The sequence below is a fragment of the Pistacia vera genome, unplaced genomic scaffold, assembly GCF_008641045.1.
Source record: "Pistacia vera cultivar Batoury unplaced genomic scaffold, PisVer_v2 Contig519, whole genome shotgun sequence".
Lineage (NCBI taxonomy): Eukaryota > Viridiplantae > Streptophyta > Magnoliopsida > Sapindales > Anacardiaceae > Pistacia > Pistacia vera.
Window position 1 is genome coordinate 1 of NW_022196356.1, and position 16,102 is coordinate 16,102.

At 34.7% G+C, this 16,102-nt stretch overlaps 2 protein-coding genes across 4 annotated transcripts; one reads left to right on the forward strand and one right to left on the reverse strand.

Moving 5' to 3' along the window:
* The first annotated feature begins 17 nt into the window (after positions 1-17).
* Positions 18-2,562, forward strand: LOC116106500 (oligopeptide transporter 6-like). Its single transcript, XM_031392866.1, has 5 exons — positions 18-463; positions 557-1,126; positions 1,207-1,465; positions 1,586-1,768; positions 1,858-2,562. Exons 1-5 carry the CDS (start codon positions 423-425, stop codon positions 2,473-2,475), a joined length of 1,671 nt encoding a protein of 556 aa, XP_031248726.1. The 5' UTR covers positions 18-422; the 3' UTR covers positions 2,476-2,562.
* A 264-nt stretch (positions 2,563-2,826) lies between these two features.
* LOC116106501 (U-box domain-containing protein 44-like) lies at positions 2,827-7,770 on the reverse strand. 3 transcript variants are annotated; one of them, XM_031392869.1, is made up of 5 exons: positions 7,508-7,770; positions 5,748-7,009; positions 5,129-5,432; positions 4,490-4,974; positions 2,827-4,062 (listed from the first exon to the last, which is right to left on the reverse strand). In XM_031392869.1, exons 2-5 carry the CDS (start codon positions 6,987-6,989, stop codon positions 3,064-3,066), a joined length of 3,030 nt encoding a protein of 1,009 aa, XP_031248729.1. In that variant the 5' UTR covers positions 6,990-7,009; positions 7,508-7,770; the 3' UTR covers positions 2,827-3,063. The 3 variants fall into 3 exon arrangements, with proteins under 3 accessions (XP_031248729.1, XP_031248727.1, XP_031248728.1); XM_031392867.1 differs by having other exon boundaries at positions 4,490-4,980; positions 7,508-7,769; XM_031392868.1 differs by lacking the exon at positions 7,508-7,770 and adding an exon at positions 7,278-7,473 and having other exon boundaries at positions 4,490-4,980.
* Between the last annotated feature and the right edge of the window lie 8,332 nt (positions 7,771-16,102).

The window sequence follows — 16,102 nt, forward strand, 5'->3', positions numbered from 1 at the left end:
AGGCATTTGTGGATTCAATGTGAAAATTGTTATGGTATTTTGAAGTCGAAACTATGTGTTTAGATCAAAATGAATTGTTGGTACTTAAATGTTTTGAGAAAAAGGGAAATGAAATTTCAGTGTAATCAGGATTTCTTATTAAATTTTAGAGTGATTTGGGCAATTTTTTTTTCGCTAATTGTGAGGAATGTTAACTAGTTTTTGAAATTATTGGGGTGGATTTTGCAATTTTTACTCCAACGCTAATATTTTTTTTTTTGCTCCAAATTTCCTTTGTTTGAACTCACTGATGAAGAAAGGAATTTTCTTAAATGGTTTTAAATCGTGTTTAATCTTGCAATTTTTCTTTGACGTTTGAAATTTAGGTGTTAGGCTTTGGTTGGGCTGGTCTTTTCAGGAAATATCTGGTTGAGCCAGGGGAAATGTGGTGGCCAACTAATTTGGTTCAGGTCTCTCTGTTCAGGTATTATTGTTATTGTGAATTTCATTCATATTCAGCACAATAGGTGTTTTTTAAGTTCATGCGTAATCTATAACATTAATGGAAATGTTGCAGTGCTTTACATGAGAAAGAAAAAAGACCAAAAGGGGGAATGTCTCGCAATAAATTCTTTGTTCTTGTCTTGGCGAGCGGTTTTGCTTACTATGTCTTGCCTGGCTATTTGTTTACTATGTTGACATCAATATCATGGGTATGTTGGTTGGATCCCAAGTCTGTTCTAGTCCAACAATTGGGTTCAGGGATGAAAGGACTTGGAATTGGTTCCATTGGACTTGACTGGTCTACAATTTCTGCATATCTTGCGAGTCCTCTCGCTAGCCCCTGGTTTGCCACTGCCAATGTTGCTGTTGGTTACTGCCTTTTTATGTACGTGTTGATACCAATTGGCTATTGGTTCAATTTCTACAAAGCCAAGAACTTCCCCATATATTCTCAAGATCTTTTCATGGCAAACGGTGAAAAATATGATATTTTGAGCATTGTCGACTCGCACTTTCATCTTGATAGGGATGCTTATGCGAAGAATGGTTCTATACATCTTTGCTTCTTATTTGCTGTGACTTATGGTATCGGATTTGCCACACTATCTGCTACACTTGTCCATGTGATACTCTTTAATGGAAGGTAGGAAAGCACAAAATTTTGTTCATGGTTAAGTCTGTTATGGTTTTATTTTTTTTCTGATTTGTGGATACTTTATGCAGTGACCTATGGAGGCAAACCAGAAGTGCGTTTAGCGATGATAAGAAAATAGATATACACACAAAACTGATGAAGGTATATGATGCAGTGCCGATGTGGTGGTTTTGGGTTATCCTTGTGGTGAACATTGCTGCAATAATCTTTGCTTGCCAGTACTACAACGAGTCACTTCAGTTGCCTTGGTGGGGTGTGTTGCTAGCTTGTGGTATTGCTGTTACCTTCACTCTTCCAATTGGTATCATCTACGCCACCACAAACCAGGTAAAGAAATGGTGCAATGGATATGAATACATATCTTTCCTGCCAATTATTTTTAAGTTTCTTTTACAATTTGTGCCGTGAGAGTGTCTCTGATACTTATGCTCTCTCGCTGGTGAACAGCAACCAGGTTTGAACATAATTACAGAATATGTGATCGGGTATATCTACCCAGAGCGCCCTGTTGCTAACATGTGCTTCAAGGTATATGGATATATTAGCATGACTCAAGCTCTATCCTTTCTTGCTGACTTCAAGCTTGGCCATTACATGAAAATTCCTCCAAGAGCAATGTTCATGGCTCAGGTCAATTTAATCCTGTCTCAAATTTATGTCAAATAGCTGAGCACATAACTTGCATACATAATCAAAATCTAAATAAGATGGCATTACAGGTAGTAGGAACAGTGTTAGCAGTACTGGTATACACTGTAACTGCTTGGTGGTTAATGGCCGACATTCCAAATCTTTGTGATACCAATTTGCTTCCCAGTGACAGCCCTTGGACATGCCCTATGGATCGTGTATTCTTTGATGCCTCGGTCATATGGGGGCTTGTTGGCCCTCGAAGAATTTTCGGAGATCTTGGAGAATATGGGAAGGTGAATTGGTTCTTTCTTGGTGGAGCCATAGCACCTCTTCTAGTGTGGCTTGCCCACAAATTAATCCCTGGGCAGAAATGGATAAAGCACATCCACATGCCTGTCCTTTTGGGTTCCACAGCAATGATGCCTCCAGCTTCTGCAGTAAACTTCAACAGTTGGATCTTCCTTGGATTTATCTCTGGTTTCATAGTTTTTAGGTTTAGACCGGAATTGTGGAAGCGATACAATTACATTCTCTCCGGTGGCCTTGATGCCGGGACTTCGTTTATGACAGTGCTGTTGTTTCTTGCCCTGGGATCCAAGAATATTGGCCTTGAATGGTGGGGAAATAAAGGAGAAGGTTGTCCCTTAGCTTCTTGTCCAACTGCAAGAGGGGTTAAGGTTGATGGCTGCCCAGTTGTAAATTGACTTAATTTCCACTGTGTTCAGAACTATTATCAGTCCCTTTGTAAATTGTTTTCTTTTTATGAGATTATTTTGATATTTCAGATGATAGATTGTTTCTTGTTCAAATTTATATTGAGAACCACCTTCATTAATTGAGTTAGCTTTTCGCAATCTTGCTCACAGCCAGAATGTGAAAGCAAATAAGTGGATCTAAGTAAGCAAACATATAAATAAAGGTTTGCGATAACAACATTTTACACATTTGGGTCTCGGCGGGGACTCCGGTTTTGAACTCGGGCTTGCAAAGTAAGTGCAAGGGATTTCTGGGTTATTCAAAAGAGAAAAAAAAAAAGAACATTATATTTTTGGATGATTATGCACTCTGTTACCAGAAGCAACAGAAAATCTGTACAATGTATAAGCTTATCTCTAACAAAGCAGTTCAATTTTTGTAATAAAGAGACCTGATTTTTCATTGGGAACAAGAAACTGAGCTCAGCTTTGTGATTACTGAGTAAAGAGTCTAATTTTCTCATAAGAAAAGATTGAAACAATTGGAAATATCTTCACCTTATAAGAGAAATGAATTAGATTGAACATGATTGTGCCTTATCCAAAAAATGACGACTGTTCTTCGAGCAAATTCAACCGAACAAGTACTTTAGCAGCCAGGGATTTCATACTACTATTTCCCCTCTGAGTAATATCGACTAACAGTACCTGGGCAGATTTTCCATATTTTTGCTTCAACTCAACCAGTTGAAACAGTCTTTCTAGAGCCTTCAAAATCTTCTCCTGCAAACTGGCAGACGGTGAACATAATAATTTGATGATTGGAGCAATGGCATTTGCTTCATCTAGCACCTTACTACTGCTTTGCAGTCTTTCACCATCGATCAATGTCAAGAGTGCATCTAACGAAGCTTCACTAACACCAAGATTGGTCTCTCCAAGCATCCTCACTAGCGGTGGCAAAGCATTAGCTTCTACAATGCAGAAGGAAGACTCTACTGTGCAGATTCCCAAGTGGACAGGGCAGCCGGTGAGAGGTGCAGCCATGCAGCAAAAGAAAAGTCCACGCTTCCTCACTGGCTGGCTCAAAGCAGTTGAACTTTCGGAAAACTGTTTAAGTGAAATGGCTGCATTTTGTTTTGTCAAAGATGTTCCAGAAACTAGCAACTGTACAAGTACTGGTATAATGCCTACTTCAGCTGCTCTTTTCTGCCATTCCAGATTTGTTGAGATGGTGAAACAACAAAGAGCTCCAGTGGCATTCTCTACAACTGGCCTTTTGTATGATGCATTTCTATTTCCATCATTGAGACAAGTAAAGATAACTTCAAGAGCCCCGGCATCTAGAAGCCATTGAGTCATTTGTGTGTTCTTAGGTAGATTGCAGATAATACCCATTGCAGCTGCAATTTCTTCAACATCACAAGAAGTTTTGATGATCCCGAGCAAAGTCTCAATGCATCTCTGACCAACGTGCTCTAAGAAGGTTCTGCCATCTCCGTCTTCTGTCAAGCAACAGAACAGCTTCACAGCATTTGCACGTATGGTATGGTTATTCACTTCACATAACTGAACCAACACTTGAGCAGCCGAGAGCTGGCAATTATATAAAAATTAGAAATATGTAAAAAAAAAAAATTTTCATGCAGTATATGTTTCTAGTAGATCTTGTAATTTGTAAGACTAATAAGGAACAGAACTTATGAATTTCAACAAGAAAACCTCAAAAAAACTGAAAAGAAAACAAAGTGACGATTTCCATCAGGAAATTTCCTGTTGCAATGAATTTTTGGTTCTCGATAAGATCCTTGCAAGTGCCAATTAATTTATTGGTCTGTCAAGTCCACCAGTTTCTTTGAGATTATAAGTAGCAAACATCTAATTGTTTCAAGTCATTTTATTTTGTGAAGAATCCAACTAGATTAGTTTAATTTTGTTACAAATAGACACCATTGATTTGTGTTTCAACTTACAAGAACAATACGCTCAATATTTTTAGAAATAGTAGGAGAGCTATGCATACCTGTCTCAACTTTGCTCTGATATCTGGACCTGAAGGAGATTGGCACAAGGCCTGAAAAGTTCGGAGAATGCTTTTCTGAATGTCAGGTCCTGTCAAGGAAATAAGAGAGAACAGTTTGAAGATATCTTCTTCAGATTCCAGCATCGAGATTTGCAGATCATTGGCTTCTTGAGAACAGGTTGCAGTAGCAAGATGCATTATTATGGCTGCTACCCCTTCACGAAAACTTGACGATGATAAGCCATGACGATAAAGAAGTTCAAACAGCGGTTTTAGAGCACCTTCTTTGATCATCTGCAGGCCATTTTGTGGTATGTGAGACAGGTTCTTAAGGGCTTTAACAGCAACTATTTTCATCTCCAAGTCACTATGAGAGAGCATTTGAAGAAGTGGCCCGAGCGCACCTTCTCTAAACAAGGCCAATTTGTTGTGATCAGTAAGCTCAATTTCTGACAAAGTCTCAGCCATGATCAACCTTACATGTTCTGGTCCTACATCAGCAACATAAATCCAATTTAAACTCAAATCTGAATACAAAACTTAAAATTTGAATAAATCAAAAACATTTTGAAGGCAAATACCTGACTCTAGTAGTCTTATTTATTCCATAGAGAAAAAGCCCAGTGCAAAGATGCATACCTGAAGAAAGAAGCTGTAATAAAGGTTTAAAATAATTTGCTTTTGCCATCTGGATGGCATTCTGATCAAGGTAAGACAGATTCTCCAAAAGCTCTTTAGCATCGCCAGAAGCATCAGGATCATCGCTATTTAACATGGCAACTAAGAGAAACATACATCCTTGGACATTTCCGATTACATCTTGGACTTTACTGATGCTTGACAGTTGCAGTAACAACCGCAATGCTGACTTACTTTCCCCAATTTGATGTGCAAGTGAGCAAACAATCGATTCTAGTGCGTGGTCTACTTCAGCAATTCTTTCCTGTCAAGCAGTATATCAGATTCAATGAAAAACATATAGCCAATGAAGCGTGCTTTTTTTTTTTTTTTTTCAACTGATAAAAAATGTTACCCTCATTATCAACCAGTCAAGCAAGGAGGCCAGGTTTGTCCACTGGCAAGAATAATGTACGAAAAGGTGTAATCCCGGAAGGAAACAATTTAAAGAAAAATTAAGAATCAAGTATACGTATCTTATCAACATTAGCCTGGAATGGTGTACAGATTACAGTTAATATGTTTTGCCCTTATCAATTGGAAAAAAAAAAAAAAAAAAAAAAATGGATTTGTAAGGTACCTTATTCTCATCACCATCCCTTGCAAGGATGCATAGGATGTCCAGAGAAAGTGTTCTTAATTCACGATTTTTGGCACCAAGAAGTGTAACAAGAATTGGTATATAGTTTTCCATTGTCACCCAGTCACGATGCGACTCTCGCTCGATGCATAAATCCTGCAGTTTGCCAAGTGACTGAAGCACTTCACGCTCATCATTTGACTGGAGTTTGGGTTTGATGGAAACAATGGTACTCATTTTGTTCCTACTCTTCCATTGTTGAATTGATTGCCGAAGAGTTTTGTTAGGCCGAAAATCCAAATTCTCCAAGGGAGTGTAAGTTGAAGGACAGATTTTGTTACCCTCTGCAACCCACTTCTCAATGGCACTTCTCTCGAAAGTTCGACCTGTGGAACTTTCCACAGGATCAGTCATTACATCCCGAGTGATGGGGCAGTAAAATGACTGAAGAGGCTCCAGAGGTTGCCTGCCCAAATGATTCCGCTCATTGAAATACTTCTTCTGCTTTTCCTCATGAGATGTAGTGGCATCAGCCTTTTCAAGCAAAGCAATAATTTGTTCAATCTTAATGGTTTCCGCCGTGTCTATTCTCAGCCTGGCATCTTCTATTTCACTTTTGAACTCTTCAAATTCCTTCTTTAAGGCTGACTGCTCTGTTGAGATACCAACAACCTCACATACATGAGCCAGCAACTCATTGGCATAAGATCGATCAACATCACTCTCCTGTATTCCTGACTCGATTTTTTCATAAATTTCTTCCTCTACTAAAGCTACACAGTACTCGGTATCCATCATATTCTTACATAACCTGCTGATCTTATTACTTAAACCCAGAGAAACATCTAATGAATCCAAAGGCATGAGACTTAAAGCTTGACTAATCTCTTTTGTGCTGCCATCTATGTGCTTCGTGATTTTCCGGCAGTTAATCAGAAGATAAATCTTGTTTTTTTCTCTGCAGTCTAGAGTCAGCTGCCTAGCATTTTTAATCTCTTGGTTCAGCAACCCTAGAGCATTTCTTAAGCTCTCAGAAGAGTCAGAATTATCTATGTCTAACTTTGACAACTCCTTCAATGTAGACACGATCATCCCCAAGTAATTCGAGAATTTGTTGAAATTCTCTTTCTGAATGGGGACTTCTTTCGCCGCATTAACAGTTTCAAGTATTGCAAGTACAGTCTGAGAAAGTAACTCAGACATGGGTGCAAGTGATGCACTTATAATCATGTCCTTCGCCATTTCAGTACAGGAACAAAAATCTATAAACAAAATAAAGAATCTCAACTTCAATTGAATTTAAACAGTAATTCAGACCACAGGCTAACAATTAGCCTAACGGCATATCTTTTGAATGACAAAGCAAATTGTAAAAATAGCAAATACCCAATTAAATTTCATAATAAAACACCTGCACTTCGTGTAATTTGGGGAAAATTAACTTGACATAGACAATAAGGAAACTATAAATTACAAAACCTCCAGAAAGTTGTGGCTAATGAAATGATCACACTCTAAAAACATACTCACCTTTCTTTTCTTTTCTTATGTTTTCTGACCAACCAAACAGAGTGATATTCTACAGCAAATTCATCAAATTTGTAACATTTCAAGAACCCTTTTTTATGTCATGCTAATAAATTCAACCCAAAAACCAGAAGCAGAATCAAAAACCAAAAATTGACTCTTGTTCATTGATACACAACATAAATCATATGTATGTAAAGTGAAAATATAGAGAAAGAAAGAATGAATAAAACCTGCATGCTAGTCAACGGGGCTCTCACTTTCTGCCCATTTCCAAGAAAATGAGCATATATTTTCCAGGAAAATCAAGTGCCTTCAACACTATCTTTCTGCCAAACAAAAATCTTGTACTTACAAGCCTGCAGATTATAACGACAAATATTTACAAAAGTAATGTTTTGTCGTAATGATTAAGAAATCCGACCATACATTAACTGAATTGTAATAATTCCAAGTTAATGTGTGGTCGTGGCTTAGTTTTGGCAATAGTCTTCTCTGGTTTGGTTGAGTTGAATTGAATATTAAAGCGGGCAAGACTGAAAAAAGTCTACAAGTCAATGCCGTTTAGTTTTCCATTCCTTTTCATCGTAGCTGTAGACCGTGGTGGTAGTATGGTCAAACTCGTGCTTCTTCTCTTGCGTAAACTAATCTTGGATACGGTATTGTTAATTATTCCATGCACAATAATAAAAATTCTTTTGAGGTTTTGAAAATAATAGAAATTTTTTTACTATTAAATTTTAGGTGTTAACATAATTAATATAAAAATAATTTGATAATATTTACTAACTCATAATAATATAAAGTTCAATAGTTCATCAACTATACATTAATAACAAAGCGATTTCTGTTATTTTATGTTTAGTTTAACTCTTATTATTAACGTTGTTTAGGTGGTTTAAAAAAAAATATCATTAACACCTGCTATTTATCAAGATTGATGGCTAATGAATAGGGGAAAGCTCTTTATGACAATCTACATCATACCCCTTGTGGGCATGCTTTTAGTCATCCATATGAAATACCTTTGTTGCATCTCTGACTGAAAAACCCTCCCCTCAATATAAGGCTCTTTGTGATTCAAAATTATAATCCCAAACTCTAATAGCACTTATTGGGTAACGTTTTGTCATCTTAATTGGAAGGGATATTTATCAATCAGGGTATAAATTTTTCATATTTTTTGTAATGAAGAGACAAATGTTACAAATTATTCAATAAATGTATGTCTAATGATTATTTGTTGTTAACTTTAACATAAAATGACAGCATAACTTAAACGTCATTAATTAAAAAAAAAAAAAAATTAGTTCTTAAAATATAAGTTTAAAAAATTGTAAAAAATAAAAAAAGACCAAAACCTTTTTATTTTATTTTAAGGAAATAAAAAAAAAAAATTCTCAAAACTAAAATAAAATAAGCCCTTTTATAATTTTTGTCATTTATTTTTGAAAAGAATAATTTAAATTATTCAATTACGTCTTTAGCCTTATATAAAGTTAAATCTAATTCTAATAAAGTATTTATTATGCCTTAATTGAACTATGTGTAACTTTTGTCATTCCATTTAAAAATCTGAAAAGTTTATATCCTAATTACTAATCATTGTAACCATAAACACGTTTTAAGCGCTACCATATAACTGAAATGGTCTTATTGCAAGATGCTAATAGCAATGTTGTGGTATTATAATTTGTAACAACCTTGCGTTTTTAAAAATTAAACCAAACTTGCAGTTAATTATGATATATGCACCTAAATAATGTTGTTCTCTCTCTCTTTTCCTACAACAAAGAGGTGTTTTTGATATTTAAATTATATATTTTTTAATATATTATTGTTATAACATTGTAATTTCTATATAATTATACAATGATTAGTCTTAAATTTTAAGTTAATATTTCACAAAATTTGTATTAGTATTTAGTGCAGGTTTTAGTATTACTTATTCCATATAACCAAAAATATAAAGTGTTGTAATATTTTTTTTTTTGGGTAAGTAAACTTTTCATAGAAAGTGTTGTAATATTATTGTCAGGTTGGTTTGAGATTTCTTCTAAAGGTGAACACTATTTAACTGTCAGTAGAATGTATTTTCATTTTTAGATTCAGAGTTTAATATTTTGGGGATAGAGTTTGAGAAAATGGCGAAAGAAATTTCATTTTGTAAATATCATTTGTATAGGCAACTCGATAGATCTACATCTTATTTTTCACATAAAAGAAGAAAGAGATTAATACAAATAAGGGATTTGCTTGTGGAAAAGAAAAAAACCAAACAGTCATCCAAATTTTCACTATTTTAAGATACTATATCAAATATATTTTCATAATTTTTGAATATTGTATCAAAACCTATTTTTAGATTTTAAAAATGTTATAATTTTTGAATTGTATTCATACTTTTTTTTTTTTTTTTGTTTTTGTATCACAAAATTAATTGCATTGACAATTAAGTATTTAGAATATTTCATCCATGATTATGATAACCATTTCAAATTAAGTCCACTAAGTACACCACAATCAAATAATTGTTTCGTTTCTATATTTCAGTCTAAATCTTAGTATAATATATTCTTAATTTAAAGTTTTTCAAGGTTGAAATAGTAGGCTTAGCCTCATAGATTGCAGTAAGAAAATAACCAATCAAAACATTAACAAATAAGGATCTCAAGCCTGTAGCAAAAGTAAATAATGAAGTTCAAAGATCTCAAGTAATCATACATGTTACGAAAACCGCAACAACTTGCCATATTCAATTGACTTAGTGGAATTGAGTAAGATGTGCACATGATTAGTAACAATCAACCAGAAATTAATGAAAGTCAAAATAATAAAGATTCATAGCAATAAATAAATGAAAGCAAAAGCCAAAAAAAGATAGACTTGGACAGAATCAGGTTGGATGGCCATGTAATTATAGAGAATCAACAAGAAAGATAAGAAAAATAATGCAAGAAAAAGTTTTTAAAGAGGTTCGGCAAGTTAATTCTCAAGCCTATGTTGTCTATTATGTTATTTCTTTGGCTTTTTTTGTTAGAATAGGTGTCCTAGAGTTAATCAATTATTGTAGAATTGACTCTTTGTAATAATGTTCATTAATCAATAAAAGACATTTTATTTTATATCGCGTAAATCATATTGATATGTATTAATATATGTCCTTAGAATGGTAGAACCGTGATGAGGGTATTAAGTTTTTGAAATCTTGATAGTGAAAACCATATGATCACATATGATAGTCATTCTAGAAATGTTTGTAGCCCCAATATTATTCTAACCAAGGACACAGATAATATGGTAAGACTATCATAGTGTTGAACGACTATGTCGAAAGGCAGTAACTGATCTCACTTGTTAAGGTTGTTTGCCGACAAGCTAGTGCAACACATGGGTGCTTGCTGTAGGCAAGTTCACTGGACTGACCCACCAAAGAATTCCATATAGATGGTAACCCCAGTATCTATGGAATAAATCCTCTAACGAATGGTGGTGCATGTGATCCTTAGACTTGAGATCACTCGAGAGCCGTGTGCACCGATTGGTGTAGTTTGATACTAGCCCAACGTAGTTTTATTCAAAGCTATCAATACGGTGATGATTGGCTACATCGAGGAGTGTATCAAGACTATGATAGATTGACAAAGGATTCATCACTCCCGGGTACGGGAGAAGTTATCTCATTGCGCAATTCAGTCAATGGCAATGACGCTAAATCTTTGGCCACAATAGGATTGAGTTGTTGCTCAATCCAATTTATTATTACGGTTATTGGTCCAGTAACTAAATACAAATACATTGAGAGTAACTGAGGTTGACACTATTTATGTACCTCAATTTCGATGAGATAATAGATGATGAAATGATTTGATTGCACGGTAACTATATCGTTGATAGGTAGCTATTTCGCTGAATTTGAATCTATCGGGTGGCCATGATGCCTTCCTGTGGGCCAATCTTGGTCTTTGTGTAGTAAGACGATTAATTAGTGTTAATCGTGATACTACTCACTTCGATATGATGAGGAGCCTACGAGTAGAGATGGGCATTTGGGACTAGGCCCAAAACCCGGTCCTAGAACTGATCCTTAAGAGGACCGATTTTTGGGACTAGGCCTAAGGAGGAGGGCCCGGGCCCTCCACTGGGCCCTCCTCCGGTCCCAGCCCCGGGCCCAAATTTTTTTGATTTTTTCAATACAATCCCAATCAAATTACCTAAAACCCCATGTCATTTTTAAATAAACATAAAATACGAGGGCTAAAATAAAATTTGACAAAATTTATTAAAAAAAAAAAAAATTTAAAATAACCGTATAACCGTTGGCTGGCAACGGTCACAGCCAACGGTTATAAGTTTAATATAAATTAAAACTTTTTTTTTTATTCCCCCCCCCCCCCCCCCCCCCCCCACACACACACACACCACACACACACAAACACACACACAACACCACTATAAATAACCCTAAAATCTTTCATTTTTTCTACAGATCAATCTCTCAGTCTCTCATTCTCTCAATCTCTCCACTCAAATCTCCAATCAATTTCTCATTTTAATTATTTCTCATTCAATTTATATTTATATTTATAATTTATTCATATAATTTATTCAATTATTCATATTATTCAATTTTTTTCTATTTTTCAATATCATCATAATTTCATATTATTATTTAATTTATTTTCATTTTAATTATTTATTATTTTATCATAAATTTATAATGGCTTCCCCAAATCAATTTTACGTTCCATCCAACGAAGAAATGGAAGGCTTTAATCCATTTTCATCATTTCCTCCAGAGGAAGCAGCTGCAATTCCACAACCACATTCGGTCAGGACGAGGTGTAGCCAAACACATGCGAGCTGCGAGTCAACGGGCACGGGTATAGCCCCACCCCCCCCCACCCCCCGACCGTCAAAGAGGGTCGTGTCCGATGTATGGCGATACTTCACCAAATCAAAATGGCCAAAGACAAATGGAAAGGGGGAAGAATCGTGTGGGATATGTAATTTTTGTGGAACCATTATTGGCGCTGAGAAGGGGACTTCGACAATGCGACGACACGTGGAGAAGAAGCACCCCCAAATAATACAGTTGCTCGATGCATCTTCAAGTGGATCAGATAGACAAATTCAATCTCAACTTAATTTTAATCCACAATCCTCAACTCTCTCAACATGGCAATATAATGCACATGTTGCACGAGAGGAAATAGCAAGATATATAGTTGCTACGGACTCTCCCATTTGTTTATCTGAAAATCCTTTTTTTATTCATATAGTTAAAACTGCATTTTGTCCAGAATATACCACTGTTAGTAAAAGTACAAGTAGAAGAGATATACTAAAACTTTATAACAAAATAAATAATAAACTTAAAAATGAATTTCAAAATTTTAGGAATATATATATTGCACTTACATCAGACATATGGGCTTGTAGATCAAAAACTGATTTTTTAACTATCACAGTACATTTCTTAGATCATAATTGGGGTTTACAACAAAAATTGATAGGTTTTAAACCATTATATGAAAAACATAGTACTGAAACTATTTATTTTACAATTCTTGAAGTTTTGCAAGAATATTTATTAACTGATAGAATTGTACCGCTAACACTTGATAATGCAACTGCTAACACCGCGACAATCTCTTTATTTGAAAAGAAATTGGATTCGCGTGGTGAAGGCAAATTTTTTCACCAGAGATGTGCTTGCCACATCATCAATTTGATAGTTAAAGCAGGTTTAGATGCTATACATTCGAAGATCGAGAGGGTGCGCAGAGCTATCGGATTTATCGTCAGTGGTAGCAATAAAAGATGGCAGGAGTACGTCAAATATTGTAAGCAAGAGGACCCACCGGTTCGACCTTTGAAGTTATGTACAGACATGCCTATCCGTTAGAACTCCACCTACCTAATGTTGTAAAAAGCTTTACCAACCGCGAAACAAATTACAGATTTCGTCAACCGGAAGAACCATCCAGAGGAAGTTGTCAGCTATGATGATTAGGCGGTTTGTGAACTTTTTTATTCATTTTTTCAAATTTTTTATGATGCTACTAATATGTTAAGTGGTATTTATTATCCAACTACTAATTTAGTGTTAGATATTTTATTTCAAATTTCTAAAACTTTTGCTCAATATAGATATAATAACATTTTAAGGGAAATTGTTTCAAAGATGGAAGAAAAATATGAGAGATATTGGTTAGATATTCCATTCTTATATGGATTAGGCCTTGTTCTAGATCTTAGGTTTAAATTATACGTAGTTAACTGTATAATTACTGAGATAGGTCATCATTTAGGACATGATTATACATCTTATTTGACTAACTTTAAACAAAAATTGGAGAGCCTTTTTTCTTTATATGAGAACAGGTACAGTGGAAGTGGAAGTGAAACGTTCAGGAGAGAGGATTCGGACCTTAATGTAGCCCTCCGTTAAGGATCGAGAAAGTGGACGTATGTGGAACGTGGCAGAAGTAGCAGCTCCAGCTCATACATACATGGACCAAATGAGCTAAATCGTTACCTACAAGTGGACCTGTCCTATATGACGATGAAGGAGCAACATGATATGGATATTCTTCAGTGGTGGAACCAACATGAAAGTCGATTCCCCATTGTACCCCAAATGGCACATGATATTTTATCTGTGCCGGTTTCTACAATTGCATCCGAGTCAACATTTTCAACGAGTGGTTGGATTGTTGAAGACAGAAGATGTTCTTTAACCGATGAGCTGATTGAAGTGATAACGTGTTTACGGGATTGGACTCATGCAGAAAGAAGACTACAACAGCACCCTGAAGATCCCGAACTACTCGAACTCTTTAGGAATACTGATTTGAATGATGTAAATACTGTTGACGATGAAAATGAATAATTTAATTTAAAAAATTTATTTAATTGTTTATTTGTGAAGCGTGAAATGTGAATTTATATTAAAAATTAAAATTAACTATTAATTAATTAATTATTAATTTTTTAAAAACTTACTAATCTACCCTTACAAAATACTAAAAACCCCCTATAAAATTTCGTTTCGCCCCCAAAATATAAAAAAAGATCAGGGGAAAAAATATATTGTCCAGGCCCATAGGACCAATCCTAAGGACCGTTCCGGGTCCTTATTTTGCTCATGGGCCTGGGACTAGTCCCAATTGGGACCAGTCCCAAACGGGCCCGGGCCCAGACCTGCTTGGGATTGGTCCCTGCCCACCTCTACCTACGAGTCACACACTTAGAAGATAATTTAAGAATCAGTTTATGTAAGAGTTATTTTCGTCTTTTAGGATGAAATGATATTTGGTAATCTTAGAGTACAATTAAATTTACTGAGATTGTTGCCTATGTTTAATTTAATATTAAAATTAAATTAGTGAGATTATATTTAAATATATGTACGTATATATTTAAATGAATTATTATTATTAATTGAATGTTAATATATTTCATATATATACAGTAAAACCTCTCTATAGTGATACTCTATATAGGAATAAACTCTACGTAGTCATAAAAAATTCTAGTCCCAATTTGGGATAGTTATAAATAAGAATAAACTCTATATTGTAATAAGTTATAATTTTTTTAATTCCCGCCTTAAGGAAAGTTGCCTCTACATAGTAATAATTGTCTATATATTATAAAAAAATATATGTTATGTAAAACTAAAGGTTTAAAATGAAATAAAATATTTATTTAAAATTGTTTGGGACAATGATTTATGTTTTAGAGTTGTTATCACATATTTTACCTTACAAGTACGTAATAGCTCGTTAGCATGGATACCTTCTTGTTGAAGCCAAAATATTAGTTTTTCAAGCATGTTTAGAGCTTCATGACACAAGACTTTTTGTATTTCCGTACTATTATCCTTAGGATTATTTCCTTTCTCTTCTTGTCTAATTGCAACAATGATTTCTCCTTTGGTTAAAGTATACATGATTTGTTGCTCATTTGGATAATCGAGGAAGCCATTAATATCCAATCAATTAGTGTAGTGAATTTGTCGAATCTGATCACTCAATTCTATAGTGACTCTTTTATTCTCCTCATCAACTTTATTTGTAACTTACAATTCATTGACATTAGTGGCATGGTTGTTAGTATCCTACGATACCCGATACGTATCATACGATACGATTCGATACAAATCGCAAACGATATGTATCAAAGAGTGTATCCTAAACCATTCAATACGTTGATATGTATCTTACGATACGATACGTATCCTTAAAAATATCGATATAAATCGATACGATTTTATTAATTTGGGCCAAAAGTCCAATAAAAATTTTAGGTCGCAACTGGGTTACCCAACCCGATTCACTAACATTTGTCCAAATTTACCTATTTTACATGGAGAAAGTGAAGAGGAATATGTATTACCCATTTTACATGATAATAATAATATAAATGGAGATATAGATATTGACATTGATATTGGAATTTTGATTATGTAATACCGTAATTTAAAGTCAATAATACCACAAAATTCTTTTATTAATCTTGGGGATTATATTAATTTTTAGAAAATTTTGATTATTTTATTAAATTTTTTGAAAAAGGCGTATCTTACGATACGATACGATACGCGATACACGATTAAAAAAATTAGGTTTTCGATACACGATACGATACACGATTTGATAACCATGATTAGTGGTCCTTATTTTGCAGCGCTTAAAACCATTGACAATTGTCAGTGGCTTCATATCAATTGACCATGCATCAACTGCATTTACAGTTCCATCATTGACACTTATTTTGTTGGTTCTAAGAAACGATCTTTTATCCGTTTCAAAAGTAGGCAA